The sequence below is a fragment of the Geospiza fortis genome, unplaced genomic scaffold (assembly GCF_000277835.1).
Source record: "Geospiza fortis unplaced genomic scaffold, GeoFor_1.0 scaffold452, whole genome shotgun sequence".
In the NCBI taxonomy this organism is placed as follows: Eukaryota; Metazoa; Chordata; class Aves; order Passeriformes; family Thraupidae; genus Geospiza; species Geospiza fortis.
The window spans coordinates 604,196-628,619 of NW_005054369.1; the positions used below are offsets into that span (position 1 = coordinate 604,196).

Sequence of the window (24,424 nt, forward strand, 5' to 3'; positions counted from 1 at the left end):
TGAAAGCCTGTAACAGGCTTGGCTTCTGCCTGTAGAGCAGGAGATGGATGCACCAGATAAAACCGAAATGAAAACAAAGGGTGTTTCTCACCTCTAAAGGAATACAAAATAACATTTCGGGGTGTTCCCGATTTGCATAGCTGCTCCCAATTTTAAAAAGCAATATTTTTGCCCCTGAACTGCTTGAGAAGGAGAAGCTGTGTCAGAACTGTGAGTTTTCCAACTTCTCTTGGTGCAGACAGGTTTTCTGTTGGTGACAATGGGAGTTGGATATCCAGTGGCATTTGAAAATCCCACTGGCCCCTGCTGACCACCCAGCGACCATGAGCTTTTGTTGCAGCACTGCCCAGGAATGCAGAGCTTTGTGGTCCCATTGTGTTGTCCTATCTATTTCACAGCCCTGGGGGAGGCTCCAGAGCAGGGGGGGATCCATGGAGCTGATGGAGCTCCGGGTGGGGAAGGATGCCTCGAGTGGGGCTTTGTGGAGCATGTGGAAGGTTCTTCCACATGCAGGTGCCAGGCAGGGGCTGCTGGGTCAGGCTGTGTGGGGACACTGGTGGGAAAGGAAGCCCAACCCTGTACCCAAGTTAAACTTTCTCAGCAGCTGCTGAGGGCTCACTCTGGGGTCAGGACCTCTGTGTCCTCAGCATTTTACAAACGCAGCAGCCTGAGACTTCAAAACCCTCCAAGAAGGCGTATTTTGGCAGAGGAACAGAGCTGGTTTGTTTAATCTGGGAAGACCATCCAGGCTAAGTAGACCATCCAGAAAAGGAGGGCAGCAAGGGAGGCGTCTGAGTACAAAATCCCTTTCACAGACAGGGAATGAGCCCCGTGCTCCTCCAGTGCCCCATCCCTGGGCACAACAGAGGGACGAGCCCCATGGCCCAGTGGGGTGCACTCCACACCAGGAGGTTCCATGGCTCATTTTCCCTAAGGATGAAGCTCTCCACCTCTGTGCAGAGAAGCAGGGAGGGAATCTAGGGCCGAGGTCATGCTGCAGACGACTTTTAAGGAAGGGAAAGATACCCACTCAGAGCTTTTTTTAATTCAGGTGTTTTGCAATGGCCCTCCTGCAGTCACTTGAAGAACTCATGACACGTCCTCTGTTTCTATTTCAGGCCAAGAACATCCCAACAGCCTGAGGCACAAATACAACTTTATTGCAGATGTGGTGGAGAAGATCGCCCCTGCTGTGGTTCACATTGAATTATTTCGCAAGTAAACAAGATGCCCAGTATTGGTTTTTTTTTTCTTTTTTATTTAATTCTTGAAAACAGCTGCCAGTGTGACAGAAATGTTGATTGATGGCATGAAATAGCAAAGAGGTTTTGAGATAATAAATATTTGTCATGCTTAAGAATTAGAGATAATTTAAGAGTCATGGAAAAATAATTAGCTAAAGTAATGGATGTGCTTTATCTTCTTAATGAGAGTAACAGCAGATATCTTAAAACATTAGGAACTCACCAAACTCCTTTTGGCTGTGTGTTATTTGGAGTTATTTGTGACCTTTCATCTTTTTTTTGCAGCAATAATTTATTTCCCTTGTCTTTTAGGCTTCCTTTTTCCAAGAGGGAGGTTCCTGTAGCCAGTGGCTCGGGGTTCATTGTCTCTGAGGATGGGCTGATCGTCACCAACGCCCACGTGGTCACCAACAAGAACAGGGTGAAGGTGGAGCTCAAGAACGGGGAGACCTACGAAGCCAAAATTAAAGATGTTGATGAAAAATCAGACATTGCACTAATTAAAATAGATTCTCAGGTGAGTCGTTAAAGCAAGACACATTTTGTTCCTCTAATTGGACATCCTCCTTTCCAAAAAGTGTCACTGATTTTCAGGTTGGAAGGAAAAACAAGTTGTTTACTGGGCTGGGGTTTTGAGAATGTATGAACTAGGTGGATACACCTTTTTAAAAGCCAAGTTTGTGGGTGGCAGTGGTAATTTTGTCACCTTCAGTGTAGTGAAAGAATCACATTGCACTTATTTATGCATCCTCAAAATAAAAAACAACACTCCAGTTTGCTGGCTGGTTTGCACACACTTTATCTGATATAAATCTTTCTCAGAGGAGAAATGGGGGTGTTTTGCTTGTGCTACTCTGTCTTGAGTGCCTATATTGAAGTCACAAATGGTTTTTAGAGGACACATTTGTCCCTTGCTGATGCAGATACTAAAGTGGAAAATACCTTGGGGAGCGTCTTGAGCATGGAAATTAAAGCCAGCTTGGAAAGATGTTCTTACACTGCAAGTGGTTTTCTGAGCAGCTTCCCATCTATGATCTCCCTCCCTATCAAATGTTCCTCTGTCAGCATTGCTGTGCCTCCTGCCACAGCAGCAAAGCTGTCAGGAGGTTCTGCACACGTAGCAAGAAGGAAATGGTGTGGAAATGCTGTGTAATGGAGCTGCAGTGAGCTGGACGTGGCTCTTTGGGGTGCTGCTCACACTGGCTCCCCTGATTTGGTCTGCCAGTTGATGACCTCCAAGTTTAAGGGGCAGGGATGCTTCATTTGAAACACATGACTCAGAAATGTGTAGATCTTGCAGCGTTGTTTTAGTTCAGGGCTATTCCCCAGCGAGGTCAGAAGTGTTTGTGCCAGAGTTCATGACTAAGCCAGCGCCTAACGCAGAACCCTTGGATGACCCGAGGGATGGAGTGCTCCTGCTGCTCCCTTGCCACCTTTACAACTTCAAATCTTCTTCTTTTTTAAAAGCTTCTGAACAGTAACCAGGCAGAAAAACCAAACAGTACCAATCATGGTTTTGCGGTGTTGTTTTTTTCTCTGTTTTCATGGCGTCGCTTGTTTTCTCATTTTTATCTTTAAATAAGAAAAAGCAGTAAGAAACAAAGGGAAAGATCCCCAGCGCAAGCACTGGCAGCATTGGGATGAGCAGGATGGGGCAGGGAGTGAAGGGCAGCTGGAGAAGTGCTTTAAAATTGGAAGTACAAGGTGGAGGGCAGAGCAGACACGGTGAGAAGGAGAGGACTTGGAGCAGCAGGAACCTGAACTCCAGAGGAGAGAGCTGGCAGAGAGGAGACACTGAACTGGTGTGGTGCTCAGTTTGAGGACTCAAAAGAGCAGGCATGGGCTTGAATGTTATTTAATATATAACATTATCAAGGAGGAAATGGCTCCTAATTGTCCTGGGAAGCTGCTTGTGGGAAGAGAGAACCTGGAAGCAGTTTGGAAAAAAGGTAATTCATCCAGATGGGCTTGTGGTGGAAAGCACTGCTCAACAGGGCTGGAACTGGTCTGAGCTGCCCTTGGAAGCATCTTATCAGCTGTACAAGGCAGTACCTTGGGTGGTGTTCTCCTCCTGACCTCTCCCATTGCAGCTCAGGATAATTTTAAGACTGAGGGGAAATTTAAAGGGATGGGAGACCCAGATTTCCAGCCAGCTCTGGTAACACAGCACTGGGAAATCCCAGTCCAAGGTGGGGCCTGAGGCACCTCTGTTCACAGGACAGGTGTTGCTTTGCATTTGAGAATTAAAAACAACGTTTTATGTGTTCACAAAAAAAAGTTAAAATGGAAAGGTGGTCAGCTGAGAAATTGATTCTCATATTGAACTTTTATGGGGCATTTTTATATATCCTTTCAAGTTCAGTGTTTGAGCTTTCCTTTTTGTACTGGAATGCCTTGCAGTCATTCAGATGCATGAAACACTTTTTAAAATCACAGGGGTAATAATTTATTGAATTTGAAATGTATTTGCTGGCTAAAGAAGTCAACGGGGTGGTACAAATGACCCCTTAAAAATCTGGATATGGCATGGAAACCATCCTTAAGAATTTTTCTGAAGTAAGAGGCGAAGTCCTTAAACTGGAATAAATTATTTGAAGGTGACATCAAAGATGCAGAAGGGTTTTTTTTGTCTTCTTTTTTATGTGTGGCATGTTAAGGCAGGATCTGAAGGGTGAAGAATGCTCTGTGATTTGGAACAGAGCTGGGATCAGGCTGTCAGCTGGTATTCCTACAGCTGTTCAGATTTTGCAGCAGCCTGAATGCTGTTTCCCTCTTAAGGTGCGAACATCTGGTCAGAGACATTACCAGAACTAATTTGGCTTTGCTGAGTGCAGTAGGAAATGAAAGAGGGTGGTACAATCTGGGCAGCAGTGAGGATGAGCTGTTTCCCTGATTAAATTCTTCTCCGTGGAAAAACATCTTGCAGTCAATGAGGAACAGAAACCTTGGAGCAGTTGTTCCAGTCCTGAAATGTGCTTGTTTTTACAGTCTATAAAAGAGAGCACCAGTGTTTCTCGTGTCTGTGGTGACACTGAGCAGTTTGCTGGAGTGTTGAAAGTACGAAGCAAGATTGGAATCAATGTGGTAGCCATGAATCCAATCTAAATATCCTTACAAATGCAAGGAGGAGACCACATCACTGGAAAGGAGCAGTGCAGTTGCAGACAATTTGGATATGAACATGCAAAATTTATAAGAGCTCCCTAGAAAAAGTTGGATTTTGGTAGCATAGGCAGGGACTGGTGAAATAAATAATCTGTCCTGCGTGGCACGTGTGATACTGCAGCGAGTGTGAAACCCATCAAAACTGTTGCACAACACCCCAAAGGGAGCAGATGCTTTTTTGCTGGCAGAGCTGCATTGTGGGATTCATCTCAAGGCAAATAACTACCTTGTTAAATCAGAATGTGTGATACAGCTGCTGACAAATAAACACCGGCAGGAGGGGGGGAAATTTCAGGGTGGTTTAATGGACAACATCAGGGCTAATGGGGGGCAGAATTACAAAAGAACCCAACCCAGATGGGAACTGAAAGCCCAAAGTAGTGGAAGGTGGAGGTGGCTTTTGCCTGGAGACCCTTTTCAGCCCTGGAAATCGAGCTCTGTCCACAAAAATGAAAGAGGGAGCAGGGTGAATGGCTTTATTTGGAGGTGTTTCTTCTTTCTACTAAAGAAAAGTGCTAAAAAAGCAGCCATGAGACACTGACCCTGAAATCACACAGGGAACACAGGCCAGGTCCTGAAGATTTTTGCTCCTCAGTGTGGCCAGTTCCAGTTCTTCCCCCCAGACAGGATTTGGCATTTGCATGGTGCAGCAGCAGTGGGGTTGTGACCCACCTCTAATTTGTGGTGACATTTCAGCCCTTCAGCTGAAACCCTCAGCTTAAGGTTTCTCCTGCATCTTACTAATAAACACTCCGTTTGACACTTTTAAATCAACAAGACCTCCTGCCCTCGTTGCCCTGGTGGTTTCCTGAGGCAGAGAGTGTCTGTATCTTTGTGGTCAGAGGGGATTTGATTTTCCCCTGTGTGTACAAACTGGAGGAGGCAGGAAAGCAAACTTCCCTGTTTATGCATCAATATTTTAATAGCCCACATTTTGAAGAAACAAACTACTTGGACACCAGATGTAAGTGGCTTTTCTGAAATGCTATTTCACTTTGAAATCTGTGGCTGGGTAATACGCTGCTTCCTCTTGAGAGGCTGAGGAAGCCCACATATTGCTTCCAGAAGTGTTCAGGACCCATAGGAATGAAATATCTTGTAAAAAGCTTGGATCTTAACTCCAGTTTATTCATCAGTTTAGGCAGCAGTGGTTTCCTGCCATCTTCAGCTTCTTGTAGCCCTCACTGTGGGGACAATGTGCTGGTCCAGCTTCCCATGCAGCAAAATTCTGTGATTCTGTGAAAATACATCTCCAGGGTGGGTCTGCCAGCACCAGCATATTTTTAATTACTATTTTTATTTTATTTAATTGTAATTTCATTTGTGTTTTATTTTTAAGGGAGAACAGCAATCTCTTGCCAGGCAATTGAAAAGCTGGTGACATATCAAAACAACGCTTCATCCTTTTCTTCTTTTTTTTTTTTTTTTAGCTTCCCATGCTCCATATTTAGATAAGGAGACTCAGTTTTGCTTTTCTAACTATAGATGAAATACTTTTGGAGGCTTGTAATGTGTTCAGCCTGGGTTTTTTGTTTTCTTTGACTCTCTGTCAAGCAGTTTCTAGATTGTAGATGATATTCTATATTTTTATGTGCTCATGACTGGTGGTTTTGTTTTGCCATAACGTATTCTGAAAGTCGAATTAGTCAGAACAGAAATGCAATTCCCAGGACAGTTACATGTTTTGCCAGAGTTACACTCACAGCTGAATTGGTGTTCATCTGTGCCTTTCCCACCTAAAAATAAGAAGCATGAAGGAGATCTGTCGCTGGTTAACACAAGTTGAACTCAGAACTTTTGTCTCCTCTTCATCCGTTTATTGAACTGCAAAGTGCTTCCTGCAAATTCCTGACTTTCCATCCACAAATGAAGGGGATTACAGAACAGTGGAGGGATTTACTTGCTTTCTGTGCCAGCATGGAGGCACATTCACTTATTTCATGGGTGAAAAAGTTCTAACCAAAACACCTCCTGCTTATGGCTGTCTGTCTCTGGGTTTCCATTTCTCTGTGGCAGTGGCTGTGCCTGGTTGGTGGTTTTGTGCTTCCTCCTCTCTTAATTTTGGGGCTGTTTTGTCCAGATTTCACTTATTTTATCTGACTCAAGTTGTGCTGTTAAAGGACACCAGGGGAACATCTGTGCTGGCCCTGCTGGGGCTGCACTTTGAATCCTGGGGTGGTTTTGGACCCTTCACTGCGAGGAGGACACGGAGGGGCTGGATGGTGCGCAGGGAAGGGAATGGAGATGGGGAAGCGTCTGGAGCCTCAGGAGAGGTTGAGGGAGCTGGGAAGGGGCTCAGCCTGGAGCAGAGGAGGCTCAGGGGGCCTTGTGGCTCTGCACAGCTCCTGCCAGGAGGGCACAGCCGGGGGGTCGGGCTCTGCTCCAGGGAACAGGGACAGGAGCAGAGGGAACGGCCTCAGGCTGAGCCAGGGCAGCTCAGGGTGGATATTGGGTTAAATTTCCTCACAGAAGGGCAGTGTTGGAATCCCCATTCCTGGGGGGATATAAAAGCCATGTGGATGCATCACTTGGGGACACTGGGTTAGTGGTGGCCTTGGCAGTGCTGGGTTAGGGGTCGGGCTCCATAATCTCAGAGGGCTTTTCCTGTGACCGTGTTCACGGGGGTCTCAGGATGAGGGAAGAGACGAGGATCTGACTCCATGTTTCAGAAGGATGATTTATTATTTTATGATATATTATATTAAAACTATACTAAAAGAATAGAAGAAAGGATTTCATCAGAAGGCTAGTTAAGAATAGAAAAAGAAATAATGATAACAAAGGCTTGTGTCTCAGATAGAAAGTCCAAGCCAGCTGGGCTGTGATTGGCCATTAATTAGAAACAACCACATGAGGCCAATCACAGATGCACCTGTCGCATCCCACAGCAGCAGATAATCATTGTTTACAGTTTGTTCCTGAGGCCTCAGCTTCTCAGGAGGAAAAATCCTAAGGAAAGGATTTTTCATAAAAGATGTCTGTGACATTTTCCAAGCTAAATGATTCCGTGTTTCTCTGAGTCCCTCTGGCTGATGATGCTGATCTCTACCTCTCTCCTCTCATGCCACAATAGCTGGGTCCTATTGTTGGCTGGAGCCATTTCTTGTGGTGGTGCGCAGCTCTCCATGTCGTGGGAGTTGTGTTTATCCAGGGTTGGAGTCAAATCCATATATAAAAACGTCTGAAGCCCTTTGGGATGGGAAAGTCTTAAAATATTAACCCTAATTAATGGCTCCTTCTCTGCCTGGGTGTAAACAGTGAGTCATGTGCCACTTCGGGCTTTGCATGTTTGGTCCTATTTCTGGGTGCTTGCAGAATGCCTGCCTGCAGATTTGTTTTATTGAGTAAACAGGGATCCAGCAGAGCCCCAAGGCTTCATCAAAGGAAGAGTTAGAAAAGACAGGGGTAGAGAAGGTATTATATGTTGCCCAAAGCCATGCAGTGAGTCACTGGGAGAGCTGGGTTTGGGTGTTCCTGGCTCCCTGCTGCTTGTGCTGCAAGGCATGGTCCTTTGCCTGGCGCTTTTAATTAACTGCACTGGCAAATCTGCAGCCAAAGCAGGAGAATCACGAGTTGGAGTGGTGCTTGTGTCATCCTGACGGCCATCAGACATTATGTAAAGATTGAAGAATGCACATTTATTAAGTATAGCTATTAAGAGCCCTGAACTCACACTCATTTTACCAGGATTCCTGAACTTCCTGGGGATGAGCCTGCCAGTGGCAGGGTGTGAGGGCACAGAGGGGGTGTTCTGACACGATCCTGGTACAGCACTGCCTGCCTGGCATCGCCAGGGCTCCTCCTGGGCTGCAGAAGGATGCTTTTCCCACTCCATCATGGGATTTTCATAGGTTTTGTGCTGGTTTCATTTCAAAACCACGTGTACAACGTAAATAAATACTTGAGTTTGTTTTGGTTTTTTTTTTAATAACAGAAAATTCAATAGTGAGTGTGGCAATGTTTTAAGCTATTTTAGAGAGAACACCCCAAATTTACAGCCGTGACAACACATATATTCATCATACCCAATTCCTCATGATTGTTTTGTAGGGGCACTAATACATTTACATGCAGTGCTGTCAGTGTGTCAGTCCTGCCCCACACCAGGAAATCACAAGGAACAGAGGACACGTTTTCCAAAGCTGTGTTTCATAACGTGTGCGGGACCAGGAGGTTTTTGCAACGGATTTTTGTTTCTAGCAAGGGGAAGGTTAGCCAGACTTTCCAGAAGGCATGTTGAATCACAGGGGTGACCTGCAGCCAATCCATACAGCATCAGAGCTTGAACTGAAGCCTGGCTAGTATAGGCACAGCCCTGAAAACTCAGCACAATCACAATTGTATTAGTCACAGGCCGTTCCTGTCCTTTCTCTCTGCTGCCAGATGCAATTTTGGCTTTGTGACTGTTGTTACAACTCAGGAACTTTGTATAACTATTTTAACTTTGTACACGACCAGCCTTTATTTTTTTTTTCCTGGTAATGAAACATGAAAAGTATTCTGTTTTCTTTTGCTTGTCTCTGTTTCATTTGCTGATAAATGCCCCCTTTCTCTGCAAAGTATCTGTGTTCAGTGCACTGGGACACAAACAAAAGCCACTTTTTGTCTTTTGTGTGGGTTTTTTTTTTTTAATTTTTTTTTTTAAGAAGGAAAAGCAGTGCCAAAAGAAGATGCTGGTTTGACCAATGACATCTTGCAAACACGTGCTACGTAAGCTCAATAGCATCTGCTGAGGGGAGGAAGGGCCAGGGTGCTCCCTGTGTCCAAACATGACCCAGATGGGGCTGTTTGTGTTAGCTGAGCACAACTGCCTGATTCCCTGCCCTGGACTCATCCCCTGGAGCTGTGCCTGGGGTCAGGGACTGCCCTGGGATGCTGCTGCTGCTGCCTCTCTGCAGAAAGGATGGGGAAACTGGGCAGAGCTGCTGGATCCTTCCCAGAGCTAAGCCACAGCTGGGTTTCTCTGTGGCTGTGGCACTGATAAGGGCTGTATTTTATCATTATTATTATTCATTAGCAGGGCATTGCTGGTTGTGATAACTTTCCTCTGAATGCAAATAGACGTGGAAATGCTTTCTGCTTTCTGTGCTGCCTGTTCTGTTGCTCTCCCAGCTCACTCTGTTTGTTTAATTATTTTCTTGCTCTCTGGAGACTGAAAGATAAGTTTCCATAAAGCATCTTACCCTGTCTGGGAGCTGGCAATGAATTTTATTGAAACAATCTGCTCCTTTGAGTAAAACTTCCCTGGTGGGATTGTAACAAAGCTGAATAAAGGATGCACAAGACCAGTCTTGTTAAACATTAAAATCATAACTTCTGTATTTGCAGCAGCATACAGTGATAACTGATGCCATTATTTTTTGCTTTCTACTTTGCAGGCATTGTCTGTCTCTTAGGATATTTGGAATAAACTGTAGGTGAAAAATACAAAGTGATGGGAATTTGAGTTAGTTTATAACACTGAATTTTTGTCCCTATGGATGAATTATTGAGTCAGGCTTTCAAACTGCTGGTAACAAAACCAGAGCCAGCAATGAGTTTCCAAATTAAACATGCAGTATTTTCTCTTTTTGCCAAAACTTGAAGTAGGTCAAGCTTAGAGGAAGCTGGGTTCAAGTTAGCTTTGCCAAGCAAAAGATAAATGCCTCCAGAATTCTGTTTTCATTTTTGGGTTCAGTAACCTAATCCTCCAAATCCTAAGTCTAAACCTGCACTTATATGTGTTCATTGCTGCTAATAGAAATAGTCTGGTGACATGGTTAAATACCATGGGTTAAATATATGGTTAAATTACCTGGGGAGGGCCAGGATAATTTAGACAACAGATAAAACAAAAATATTTAAAAGCATGTCACATCACTGTAAGTGTAGAGATTGACTTTTAAAAGTGTGAAGAAAGGGAGAAATGGCACTCAATGTGTATTGTACAGGCAGGTGATGAATCAAAAAAGTATTTATTTGAACTATGACCTGTTTCAGAACACCCTTGATTCATTAACAAGTGTGGATCCAACCTCCCCCCCACTTTTTTATTTGTAATTGCTGTACAATGCAGTGTTTGCTGGATTTTAAGAATATTTTAGTGGGAATGTCTTCAACTATGTAATATTTATTGTGTTTAGAGATAAGATCTTGAAATAAAAGTATAATGGTATCCTCTACTGTCATAACAGAAAAATCACATCAGGTCCTTAAATCCTAACATCTTCAGAGGAAGACATCACTGTATGTAGGAGGCAATATAATTATGTAGAAGGAATACTTCATTAAAAGAAATTTAGCTGAATCAGCTGGTGTCTTGTGAGAACATAAAATGCTTTTAACTGTACACATGCATGCTTAAAACTCTTGGGCTGTTGCTTTCATGATTCGTTAGTGTTCACTCTCAAACAATATCATATTTTTACTTCAGCAGCTGTTTGCTAATTATTTCAAGAAGTGTTGGATGTGGCTCCTTTCTAGTATCATCAGATGTTTGCTTTGTACAGCAGAGCATAAATATTCCATTGGTCTTTTAATTGTTCTTGATTTTAATGGATACCTGTTGTGGAAATAGTTCTCCAGTGTAAAGAGCCCACACTGGATGTTTCTGTAAAACCCACACACAAAATACTCAAAGAAAACAGAACAAAATCCCTGAGGGATAAAAGCCTCTCTCTCTCTTCCTCTACCCTGTGAATGCATTCATCCTTCCGTAACATTTGTTCTGCCAGCGGGGCAGTGTCTTAACATTCGAATTTTCTTTTTCTTTTTTCTTTTTTTTATTTTGCAGGGTAAATTGCCAGTTCTTCTGCTTGGCCAGTCTGCAGACCTGAGGCCAGGGGAGTTTGTGGTGGCCATTGGCAGTCCCTTCTCCCTGCAGAACACGGTGACCACGGGCATTGTGAGCACCACGCAGCGCGGGGGGAAGGAGCTGGGGCTGCGCAACTCCGACATGGACTACATCCAGACAGATGCCATCATCAATGTACGTCCCCTCCGGGCTGCTGCCCTCAGCCCTGGCCTTTCCCCAGCAGAAATCCCTCCTGTGATGCCCTTCTGAGGAGCAGGGAGCATTTCTCTCCCTGTAAATGTGGACATCTGCACCGCAGCAGCGCTTGGTGTTACTTAGAAATCCCCCCGAGGAGCCACACCAGGCACAATATCTGCCTTCACCTCAAAATCCTTGCAGATTGCAAGGGAGGAGGCAATATTCTCTGGCAAATAAATATCTTTTTCGAAATCCATCTTGTTTTCTGAAAAAGAAGCCAAGCTTCGTTTAAGGGTTCAAGTTTTTTTCTGCATTAAGGCAAAACAATAGTTTTTGTACTTCAGATCTCGGCCTTGTAAGAAATCTTCACTAACAGCTCCCAGAGCTGTCCTGAAATCCTCTCAGTTTCTAGTGTGGCACTAAGAAAACAAAAGGAAAACCTTGGCTTTCTTAACTTACTCTGGCAGGAGAAGAAAAACTAAGTATTTGCAAAGCTCAGCTAAAAGGGTGATGTTCAACTGTGGTTTATGGTTTATTTAAAACTGTTCTATTGCATGAATTTAATAGACAATGGAAGCAGTACTACAGAAATATTGCAAAAATTTATTTTATTTTTTTTCACGCAACAAATTAGGAGGTAAATACTAAAATGTGTTCTTAACTTATGTTTATTTTCAGTATGGGAACTCTGGAGGACCCCTAGTAAATCTGGTAAGAGTTTCTCTAAGTTTGCTTAGTGTCAAGCTTATTGCTGTTTAATTTAAAAAATAAAATGATACAATATACCCCACCCAAACCAACAAAAAAAAAAAGCAAACTCCCCCCACCAGATGTGGGACTTGCAGTTTTCAATATCTGGCTGACTACACAAAATTCACATGGTTCTTACTAATCAGTTGTCTGTGTTTATGTTGGCAAAAAGCTACCTTTGGATTTCAATATTTAGGATGTTTATGGTTTGCATCGTTTCAAACAAGTGTAATGTTTTTTTTGCTCAAGTCTTGCAAAAAGGGAAAAACACATTTTGCAGTGAGGTGTTTGCCCTTGCTGTTTACCCTGCAGCTGGCAATTATTTTCTTTTCACAGAGAAACTCAGCTCAGTGTTTCTCAAATGTATCTACCCTTTCATTTTGAATCACACCAAAAAAAAAATCCACATATTTTCAGGATATTAGGGTTTATTTGCCAATACTGTAGAATGAACTGAAGCAGGTTGCAGAACTGTGGGAGAGCTCTCAGGTCTCCTGAGGGTGCCTGGGGTTGAGTCCTCAGGAGGCATGGCACAGACTGAAACTCAGAACTACTCAGAGTTTCTGCCTTCGAGGAGATTTGGCAATTTTTTTTCCCACCCAGTTCACAGCACACATTCAGTCACGTTTAACCTTCGCTTAAAACCACCTGTAGCTAGACAGTTTTTGTCTGGGGTGAGCCAGAGAATGAAACTGCTGAGGTTTCAAAAGAGATGACATCAGAGATGTTTCATCCAAAGCTCTTGGAGTTATACTGCCAGGAAAACTTTTGATTTTGGCAAACTATATTTTTCTTTATGTTACTATGTAATAGTGGCTCAGGAGCAGTTGGTGCCATGCATTATATGATGCTTGCTGAAATAAACACAGGATAGCTGCAGAATGTGTTGCTCATCTGCTGCAAGCATGAGAATCACCCAGTTTTATCACTTCTGCAGCAAGATGAATAATCACATTGATTTTCCAAAATTCCTAAGTAGTAGTTTTATCAATAGAATCAAAAAATTACACTCGAAACTTAAAGAAAATTGAAGATCACCTACAAAATGTGAATTTGTCTTTGCGACTGCTTGGAAGAAATGATCCATTTCTCTTTGAGGTATTCCATATTTGCTAATAATGACTTTTTTTTTTTTTCTCTTCTCCAGGATGGTGAAGTCATTGGAATTAACACATTAAAAGTTACAGCAGGCATCTCATTTGCCATCCCATCCGATAAAATAAAGAAGTTCCTAACTGAATCTCATGACAGACAAGCTAAAGGTACAGTACTTGGGAAGAGGAAAACCAGAAAATTACCTGCTCTAGTGGGTGGCATCACTGCCCATGGCAGGGGGCTGGAAATAAGTGACCTTTAATGTCCTTTCCAACCCAAACCATTCTGTGAAAACAGTGATAAACCAGAAAGCCAGCAGCCTGGCTGGCATTAAGATTAAAAAAAAAAAAGTAGCCAAAACTCCACCTCTACACTAATTCATAAATAGTAGCCAGCACTCTGTAAGAATGGCTAAAAAAAGTAAAAAAAAGGTAACTAGCAGCATAAAAAAATCAAATTTTAAGATGCTGAAGAGTAAAAAAACATCACTAGCAAAATAAAAAAACTACTTGTAAAAGTCCACCATATAAATGCCCATATTCACAAAAATAAAACTAATAAAAAGCACCAAAACAATAAGCAAAGAAACCAAACTGCAAAAATAAAAGTGTCAAAAACAGACCTAAATTAAAAACACACAAAAAAAATTATTCCTAACTCAATAAACCCATAATACCTCAGACCATCAAAATTAAAATGCCACCTGTAAGTAAACACAAAAGCAAAAAGTAAATTTAACCATAAACAGTATTTCTCAAGTTATCCATAACTATAAAATGTGTGCTACCAAGACACTATAAAATGTGTGATCAAGCAAGCCAAACAAGTAAAAAATAGGAAAAAATATAAATATTGAAAGTCTGAACTGTCACTTTAAATTTTTAAGATTTTCTAAGCCTTCTGATGTTTACATTCTTGTAACAAACTTTCTCACACACTTTCTGTAAATAACTTATTGTTTTGCATTCTTTTATGGAAGAAGAGAAATTTGCTGGACTGTTGGCTTGTCCAGTGTCATTGGAGAGGTGGCACTGCCACCCTCCAATCCACTGTGACTTTTGGAAATCTAGAAATGTGGGAGTCAGGAAAATAAACTTCCCTTTTTTCACCTTGAGAACAGCAGTGTGTGAGCTTGTGTTGTTTCATATAGTGACAGTCTGAACAAGTGGAAGATAAAGTTTTGAAAGCCAGAGGCTCTTTAGGTCAGGGCATCTGATCACAACCCATTTTCCTTTTTGCAGGAAAAGCTGTAACCAAAAAGAAATACATTGGCATACGAATGATGTCACTAACCCCCAGGTAAGTACCCAGGGTGGCTCCTCACCTTCCCCCAGCGTGGGCTCTGCATGCATTTGGATCCAGCTGGGGACATGGATTTGGATGTGTGCTGGTGACAAACCCAGCCAGCCCTGGCCACCTCCTCCTCTGCGGCTGCCACCTGGTGGGACTCTCCTCTAGACTCTCCTGTGAGCTAGCCTTTAAACAACTCCTGGCTTTTCCTTCTCCTTAATGCTTCAGAAGAGAGTAGCTGGTGACTGTGGCTCTGTCCTGGGGTTGTATCCGTGTTGTTGTATGTTTCCATGGCTTACGTCAGCCACGTGCGTTCCTACGTTTCTATAAAGTTATTTTCATTAAACTCTTCACTTAATGTCAAATGAAGCTTTTGTGTGGACTTGCTTATTCATGCTCTGGCTATAAGAGACTCATGAGCAGGTAATGCCATGTCCTGTAAAGATAACCAGAAGTTTTCCCTTGTGCAGGATCCACAGGTAGAAGAAAGCTTTGAAACACATGGGGTTGGGGTTTTTTAGGTGTTCAGGATTGCAGGAGGTGATTCTGTCCCTCTAATCTGCTCTGAGGAGACCCCACCTGGAGTTCTGCATCCAGCTCTGGGGTCCCCAGCACAGGAAGGTCCTGGACCTGCTGGAGCCAGTCCAGAGGAGGCCCCACAGATGATCGGAGGGATGGAGCAGCTCTGCCATGAGGAAAGGCTGAGAGAATTGGGATTGCTCAGCCTGGAGTAGAGAAGCTTTGGCCTTGACCTAATTGTGACCTGAAGGGAGCCTGACAGAAAGATGGAGAGGGACTATTTACAAAGGGCCTGGAGTGACAGCATGAGGGGGAATGGCTTCAAACTGACAGAGAGCGGGTTTAGATGAGATATTAGGAAAAAATCTTCCCTGTGAGGGTGGGAGGCACTAGCACAGGGTGCCCAGAGAAGCTGTGGCTGCCTCTGGATCCCTGGAATGTCCAAGGCCAGGTTGGACAGGGCTTGGAGCATCCTTAGTTAGTATAAGGTATCCCTGCTCATGGCAGGGGTGAGGGCTGGATGGGCTTTAAGGTCCCTTCCAGCCCAAACCATTTTGTGATTCTATGATCTGCTAGGTCTAAAGCTTTGAAATGTTTGAACTCTGATTGTCTGTATCTATTGAAATGATTGCCTTTACCAGAAATAGACATTAAAAAGCTGCATGCCTGCAAAGAAAAGTGTAATAATTCCTGAAATGTGCATCTAAGGGTTAAAATGAATGCTGAGGTGGCATACCAATGTGTGTAAAACACCTCAACTCCTGTTAAGTGACTTCAGCAAAATGCGTGGGGGGTGTTTTTTCCTGTCTTGACAAAATATTTTTTTTGCTGTTTCTTCATTTTTCAGCAAAGCTAGAGAGCTGAAGGATCGCCATAAAGACTTCCCTGATGTTGTCTCTGGGGCCTATGTCATTGAAGTCATTCCAGAAACACCAGCTGAAGCGTAGGTTGAAGTGCTTTTTTCTCAAAACCACTGCCACTGACTTGAGGGGGTAACGATGGAGGCTGTTCCCTGCCCAACTGGCTTTCTTCATTGAGCTCAATTAACAGGGCTGTGACCATCTGATTGCTGTTAGCTTGTCTGCTGGAAAGGGGTTTGTGGTTTCATTCTGGTCCCTGATGGGCAATCCTGTAACTGTGTCAGGGCATTGCAGGGAAGCCCTGTCAGCCTTCCAGGCCCAAAGGGAAGGCATTCTGGGGGTGTGAAAACTCCTTTTTCCTTTTTCTCAGCAGTTGCTTCCAAGGCATCTGCTGTACCAGTGCCAGTGCTGAATAGAGACTTTTGTTCCTGCACACTCTCCATGGCCCTGCTGGTCACTGCAGGAGGGCAACTGAGAAGCTTTTGGGTCCACTTTGGAGAAAATGTCCACCTGAGTGCTGGCCAAACCCACCAGCTCCCCTGGCACACCTTGGGGCTGAAATCCTCTCTTGGCAGCAGACACTCTTCCATGCGAGAGCTTTGTCAGCAGTCACATTACTGGAAGAGCTTTTGGGTTCAGACCACTGATTTTTTTTTTTGTTCCTGTTGCTCAGGATTTGCTCAGGAGCTGGCCCTGCTGGTTGGTGCCACTGCCTGGCAGCTGGGCTGTCTGTGGTCACTGGCACTGCTCTGGCTGGCTTTTGCTGGAGACACTTTTCTCTCAGGGGTTTGCCTGATAGGAAACTGCTCAGTAATCCAGGGCAGGAAATGGGAAACCTTATTCATTTTCTGAAACTAGGGATCCTTTGAGAGAGGAGTAAATCTTTGTGGCAGCAAAGAGGCTTATGTGGCACCGAAGGCATGTAGGCAGGGAGCTGCTTGGGGCAGGCATACACTGCCTTTCAGGAAGACTGCAAGGATGGTTGGATGGTGTTTTTTGGGGCAGTTTGGGTGTAAGATAACAGTGATAGCTGTCTAGTGTGCTTTCTGAACTACTGCTGTGTTTGTAGATGATCCTTGTTGGCAGTGCTCATCAGGCAGAGCACTGGTGAGTGTCTGCAGTGTGAAGGAATGTGTAGCAATGATTTGGCTGCTCCAGTGTGGGGCTGGAGTTGCTGCCTTGGTGTTCAGGTTCAGTCTGAAGGTGCAGAAAAGTCATTTTAGGAGTGTGGGTGGTAGCAGAGAGTGGGAGAGGCACTTTGGAGAGGGAGAAGAAATGTGAGGCAATGTAACCTAATGTGGAGGGAGACCCAGATCGAGGTGCTCCATCCAAAGGATGGCCTGGCAGTTACAATTCAGCCCATGTTGGCTCTGTCCCCCCACTCCCTGTCCTTGGCCCAGAGGTTTCCTTCTTCTGCTGATCTGTCCAGCACGTGCTGTGTAGATGTGTGGTGTTTGTGAGGTCCCCAGGACAAGGTGAGAGATGAGAATTTGACTCCATGTTCTTAGAAGGCTGATTTATTATTTTATGATAGGATATATGATATGACATGATATGATATTATAATGATATACTAAAACTATACTAAAGAAAGAGAAAGGATACATCAGAAGGCTAAACAAGAATGATAATGAAAAATTGTGACTGACTCCTCAGAGTCTGACACAGCTGACGGTGATTGGTCATTAATTAAAAACAATTCACATGTTTGGATAAACAACCTCCAGACCACATTCCAGAGGAGCAAAACATGGAGGAGCTGAGGCTTCTCATCTTCCCTGGAGAAGAAATCCTGGGGAAGGGATTTTTCAGAAAATACCACAGTGACATAGATGTGCCGGTGGGGCATAGGAGCAGAGCTGCAGTGACCTGTCCTGGATGTGAGTCACATGGAGAGGCTGCATGAAAAACCATGCAATGGCCTCCTCCAGGGACATGTTTTCAGCCATTCCTCCTGTAGGCAACCAGATTTGTTGCAAACATTGGCCAAGGGCACCCTGCTTGCAGGAGACACTCGTGTCAGGCGCCTTCTGTGGGTGGAAGAGGCCGATGAGTGGTCTGTGGTTTTGTGAAGGATTATGCTTCTGAAGGGTTGAATCATGTCTGATCTGTCTTGGCTGATTTTTCCATCCCTTGGAGTCAGATCGTTGTGCAAGACAGGGCAAGATATTGTGGTCTGTGGCATCCCTCGCCAGCCATTTCTTGGTGCTGGCAGCAGCTCCAGCCAAGCCTGGGGAGAGACACAGCCCTGGTTCTGCCCTGGCTTGCTTTGAGTCAGGAAGGTTCAGATTTGGAGGTCAGAAAAAAGGATTTTGGCTGTTATGGGCAGCAGAGGAAGGACACATCTGATTTTTGGTGACATCTGATTTTTTAGTTTTTTGATCGAACTAGATAGCTACATGTGTTACCCTGCTCAGGTTTAAAACATGAAGGGTGGGTGAAGTGGCTGTCAGTAAGCTCTGTAGGGAGAACAGGGGCTGAAATCCCTCATCAGCACACAGTGCCACTCGTGTTGCTTCTCTGTGTGTTCAGGAACAAAAGCTTGGGCAATCTCCCCTCTAAAATCAATCTGCTTTGTTCAATTATTTTAAAAGACAGATCAACACCTAGGATCTTTATTGCAGAATTAACTTCTATTTGCAACAGCGAATTCCTTTGAAGGCAGTGAAATATGGGATTCATCAAACTTGTACATCCTTCAGATCCTGAGGTTTCTGCACTTCATTGTAACCTTCACTGCTTCATAAATATAAATCCTGATTGCTTTCCTCGTGGCTGCCATGTCTGCAGAGGCGCTGTTGGGTGGGAAATAATAATAATAATAATCCAGAAATCTTTTTTTTTTTTTTTCCCGCCTAAAAATAAAACTGCAATTCTAATAACACATTGCTGCTTTGTGTTTTCAGTGGTGGCCTGAAGGACAACGATGTGATTATCAGCATCAATGGGCAGTCCATAAGCTCAGCCAGTGATGTCAGTGACATCATTAAAAAGGACAGTACCTTGCACATGGTCGTGCGCAGGGGCAACGAAGATGTGATGCTCACAGTAGTTCCCGAGGAAATCGACCCCTAACCAGAAACATGAGCTGGATTTCATGTTTTCTTTTAACAGCAATGGACTGCTTGTACTCTCTCTGTGCTGGTACAGGAAAACGTTAGACTTCTGACCAACATTCTGCTTGTTCAGTGGATTAGTATTGGCCAACAGAGTAACTTCTACTAGGTTTAAGGTGCAAAATCAGTGTAATTTCGCATACTCCAGATGATAATTTTTTTTTCCTTCTGTATCATGTATGCAATGTATTCTTTACTGGCTTTTACATCCCCCTGCTTAACGAATCGACGTTTGCTTCCCTGTGTTGAGTAGATTTCCTGTCATTTCCTCTAAGACTTAAACAAAACACAACCCACGCACACAATGTGTGTTGTGGCATTCAGGTATTTATAGGTTAGCTGTGTTTTAACTGGAAATGCCATTGTAAAGGAGTAGTCAGCCTAAAAGGAAACACAATTGGGAAATAAAGTTTGGTTTATAAACACAAAAGGAATCCCAACCCAAATAACCTCCCGAGGACCCCGTGCAGGACTTTAATACTATGATATTTTCCTAGTGTTATTAAAAGAATTCAACAGTACCTCTTGTGAGTGACTCATTTTGCTTCCCCTTATGGAGTGGTTTACTTTGCATGGCACATCTGCCTGGTGGTCTCCTTTTAATCATCTTTTAATCACACGACTTATTTTTCAGTATGTGCCTTGTGTTTGTGCTTTTGTGCAATCTGTTCTCCTCAGCAAGGCTGGGTTGAATTTGTCATATTGCCTATGTCTTCCAGATGTTAATGCATTTTCCTTACTGTTTTAATTACAACCCCACCAATGCCTGGAATCTGTTTGCCCACTGTAGAAATTGCCACAGGGTGGATCACAGATCTCATACCATTCTGGTTCAGATATCAGGATGTCTGTAACCATTTAGACCTGGCCTTAAGCTCTTTAAAACAGGCCTGGTTTATCCAAATCTGGAGTGCTGGTGTGTGTATGGACCTGGTTTTGGCTCTGGGATATAGGGCATTCTTCTGACAGGAATTAATCTTCATACATAGGTTTATTGATGCCCTTGAAGCTTGGGGGTGGTGAGTGGGTTCGTCTTGCTGTGAAGCAGAACAATCAGCTACACCTAATTACAAGGTAATTACTCATTGGGTAAATAATAGGCTAAGCAGCCTTTTCTTTCCTCTGTTGTAACATGTATTTCAGAGAATAAATCCAAGGGCTGTAGACAAGTTTTGGGTGACTGTCGTTCCTCAACAGGCTCTTCTTTTAGAAAAAGAATGTTTTAGTAAACCTCTCCAGCTGTGTAGCTGGCAGTTTATGGTTTTTAAAGAAAGGGCTGTATTCCACCCAAATGCAGCAATAAATCCTTGAGAGCTGGATTCCTGACAGGGCTCCTTCTCCTCCCAGCTGTATTTCAGCTCTGTTTCAGTTTATCCCAAGTGGAGGAGCCTCTCCATCCCCAGCTGCCACTGCCTGCCCTTACTCCCCTGCATCACTGTAACTTTACACAGTGTGTGGCATTAATTAATTGCAGTGTGCCTTTCAGTGCAGTATTGACTCCTGGCAGGATGGAACACCTCATTGCCACCTTGTGCCATGGCTGTGGAAAATCACATGTGTGAAAATCTGCCCAAGCAGTGCCAGTCTGCAATCCTTTCTAGCTCAAAAAATCCAAGGAATGGTCTTGCAAAAGTGTCCTGTGGCATCTTTGCACTGCAAGTTCATCTTGCTGATGTTGATAATTGTTCCAGCTCACAGCTGAAGTGGTGATATGCTTTGCAGTCCATTTGTGTAACACAGAGTGGTGACACACAGCTCTCAGCAAAAATGAGTTTAAAAATCACCTGCCTTCTCTAGCACTCCACCTAACCCAACTAGCAAAAATTAAACTAAAGCCTCAAAGCCAGGAAATTGTGTTCAAAACCAAAGTTATTTTTCATCTGCCTTTTTATTTCAAAACAAGTGCTTGCACAACTTGCAGAGCTGATTGATTCTCTTTGTTGCTGTTGCTTGTTGTTGTGGTCTCTTAATATGCAAACTCATTAATTTTCTTTGTGTGGGCATTAGGAAAGAAGCAAATGAAATTCTGCAAATGGTTTTCCTGGGTCACTGGGATTAGTGAAACATTTAAACAGAATTCTAGCCCTGAGCTCCATCCAGTGGGATGTGAGATGGTCTCATATTGCAGCCATTCAGTTTGAAAGTGGTTTTCTGACTTACCTTTTCTTAATTTGTAATTAATTTCTGTGCAGTGGATATTGGTAACCACATGAACATCATATGGAAACTATTTAGCATTAACTTTTCTTTTGTCCAACCATGCAGCTACCCAGATGGTTTCTTACAAAGTATTCTCCAAATGATTATTAAATATCTGAACTATGATTACTGATTAGCAGAGATGTGGAAGCAAAGTTTTTCTTTAAATACAATTGATTACAATGTATTTTTGATGTATTTTGGAGTTATAGATCTGGAATGGTTTCTATTCTTTGTTGCTTCAGTAGACTTCAGTTCTTTCCAAAATGCACTTGAAAATACTTTGTACAGAATAGTTTTGGCACAGTTTGTTTAAATATCAGTTTCCTGGAAATTTTATGAAGTGTTGGATGCTATATCAGGGAAATTGGACATTCTGACTTGATTTTCAGTATTTTGGATCATCTGAAATGGAAACTGGAGTTGCTGTGTGTGATGCTGAGTAGATGGCTATGTGTGCTACACTTGGAGGTGGTTTTGAAATGCAAGTTCACTTATTCCATAAGGGAAAGGTCTTGAGCTGTAAAAAATGGTCATGACTAACAATTGTCTGGTTTCTGTGCCTTAGATGCCAAGAAGTAAAATCCTGTCATTTCATTGCCAGAGAACTTCTTGTTTTTTTCTTTTATTTTTCCCCTCCTTACCTAGAACTATTTTGTATTCATGCTAAGGTAGCTGAGGATATTTTTAAAACCACATCTTTCCAAACTATGGTAAGAAGGACGTTAGTAAGGCTCGATTAGATTATAGACAGGTTCTTATTGTGTGTCAGAAAAGCACTGCAGAACTAACTGTACTGATTATCTATTAAACTGATTAAAGCTGCAGCTGCAAATACCCAGGGGAAACAGGAGTGATGAAGGCAGAAGTCACCAACCCAGAGCAGGGAATGCTGAGAGCAGTGAGAATTCAGCTCTGTGTGATGGTAGGTCACTGTGTGAGTCCTCTTCAGGTCCCCTCAATCCCCAAACCCCATCTCTTGTGCAAGATGCTGGCAGGGAAGTCAGAGCTGGACACTCTGGCCCCAGGATTTAAGCCAGTTCAGCCTCTTTGTGCCATTCCTCTGTAAATATGCAATAACTAGATCAGTTAAGGATTGTTTATTGCATAAAACTGCTGCTAAAACCAGTGCATATGTAAATTGACTAACTGGGCAGAGAAAGTAAAGAAACATCAAATTAACCTATCTACATCTGCTGGGAAGTTTTCCTCCAATTTTCAGGGTTTTGTTTAGTAGTCATGGTACTGCAGCATCTGTCCCCATAAACTTTCTGAGGAAGTGGGTAATAATTAGCAGCTGATTAGAAGGAAAATGAGTCAGAGCTAAAGCATACGAGTCAAATTTACTTAATGTGGTAAAGAATTCAATTTAGGAGCTTGAAAATACTGCATAACATGCTGGAGAAGAAAATTAAATATTTTTCCTGTTCATTCCTTTTCTGTTCAGTGTTTATGCAGAGACCACAGTGATTTCCAGAAAGTTTGCCATGTGGATATTTGAGGGAGATGAACTGTGTTAACAGCAGTGCAGTGTAATCTGCCTTTCCCCTCTGAAATGGAGTTAATAGTGCAGATCACCCCTCCACAGAGGAAAATACATTAGTGGGATGTTATTGATGGTGATTCAGGCTGTGTCCACGCAGTGACTGTAGGTTTTGCTGTGTCTGCCTGGACAACCCCTTTCCCAAAGTCCCTGAAAGCTGAGAGAGAATCAGCAGCCCTTGGGCATGACCCCACAGCTGCTGCCCTCCAGAGAAAAGGTATTTTTCATAGAATTAGAGAATGACTTGGGTTGGAAGGGACCTTAAAGACCATCTAGCTCCAGGGGCAGGGACACCTCCCACTGTCCCAGGTTGCTCCAAGCCCTGTCCAGCCTGGCCTTGGGCACTGCCAGGGATCCAGGGACAGCCACAGCTTCCGTGGAGAACCTGTTCATAGGAACCTGTGGACAGGTAAGACCACGAGAGGGCGAATTGAAGCTAAAAACTCATCCCAGCCTCTGTGGAAGCTGAGTCAGGACGTGTCACTGTGATTTGGGTGACCTCCTGCAGGAGGAGGGGGATGCAGGGGGAAAAGAAGATGTCCATGGAAGCCTGAACTTGGTGTCTGACAGAAAGAAGTGCTGAAAGCTGTTCTCATAAAAATTTATTCCAGTTTCCAAAGAACTGGGCAGTTTTGGCAAGGAAAAAGTAGTTTTTGTCTGCATCTCATCTCTGGTAAGTTCATGTGTCTGGCAAGGAAGGAGAGTCGACTATCTGATTTGGAAAAGCAGAATGTTTCAGCCTGCTGTGACTGTTTGAAAGTTCTTTGCACTTGTAAGAAAAAGAAATCAACCCACCGACCTGCAAATCAGCCAGAAACAGGGAAATATAACAGAAAAGGGGCTCTAGCTGCCCCTCTGGTGCAAAACAAACCTGTACTAAAATCCAGCTGTAATTAACAGAGGAATAAATTACATTTCCTCACATCTCAATCAACATTTGACTTGGAGGTTGGGATCCTGAAAAGAAACCTTCCTTTAGAAGAGGAGTTGGCAAAAGAATGTTTCATTTCACCAGTGTGGTTAGTGGGAGATCAATATTTTACTCATGTAACAGAGAAGGGTTCACAGCCATGAAAATGTTACATTTGCATGAACAGCCATGTAAAGGATAATGATCGACCGAAGCTATGACACGCATCTCGGGTTTGTTTTGCAGTCTAATAATTTTGCTTTTATTTATCTTCAGCTAAAGGGTTTTAATGTTTGTTTGTTTAACAAAAAAAGGCACTTCCACAGAGAAGGTAGGGCTGTGCAAAAGGAAAAGCTCCGCTGGGATCAGTTCCAGCCTGTGCAGCGAGCTCCTGTGAGCACTGAAAGGTGCAAACCTTTTCACTCCTGCTAAGGGCTGCCTTTATTGCCTGGAGAACAGAGCAGGATTTTTCTTCTTTTTCAATAAAAAGCCAAAAGTCTCTGCTCAACACTCTGCTCTGCCCAGGAGAAAAAGAAACAATAAGAGCAAGCCCCAACCCACAGATGCTCACAGTGTCATTTGCTTTGTTACCCAAATCCTGGATGCTGCAGCTCCACTCTTGGCACAATTGTCCTGAAGACAGAGGACAATTGTCCTCAGGGATTGTTTTATTCTCTGTCAGGTTGCCTTTTCTATCCTTGTCCTCATTACTGGACACATCTTTTCAGTTGGTCCAGATCCTTTTTGTGGTGCCCAGCCTGGC

General features: G+C 43.4%; 1 protein-coding gene across 1 annotated transcript; it reads left to right on the forward strand.

Moving 5' to 3' along the window:
• The first annotated feature begins 431 nt into the window (after positions 1–431).
• On the forward strand, positions 432–19,531 carry HTRA1 (HtrA serine peptidase 1). The gene is made up of 9 exons (XM_014308417.2): positions 432–471; positions 1,119–1,218; positions 1,557–1,761; positions 11,182–11,376; positions 12,058–12,090; positions 13,277–13,391; positions 14,466–14,523; positions 15,881–15,976; positions 18,800–19,531. Exons 1-9 carry the CDS (start codon positions 432–434, stop codon positions 18,966–18,968), a joined length of 1,011 nt encoding a protein of 336 aa, XP_014163892.1. The 3' UTR covers positions 18,969–19,531.
• Positions 19,532–24,424: the final 4,893 nt, after the last annotated feature.

What these genes read in the sequence shown, in the direction of transcription:
- HTRA1 (XM_014308417.2), top strand. Translation starts at nt 432, where the DNA reads ATGGAGCTGATGGAGCTCCGGGTGGGGAAGGATGCCTCGA. An exon ending in TAATTAAAATAGATTCTCAG is followed by an intron (nt 1,762 to 11,181) that starts GTGAGTCGTTAA and finishes TTTATTTTGCAG; the next exon opens with GGTAAATTGCCAGTTCTTCT. An exon ending in GAGGACCCCTAGTAAATCTG is followed by an intron (nt 12,091 to 13,276) that starts GTAAGAGTTTCT and finishes TCTCTTCTCCAG; the next exon opens with GATGGTGAAGTCATTGGAAT.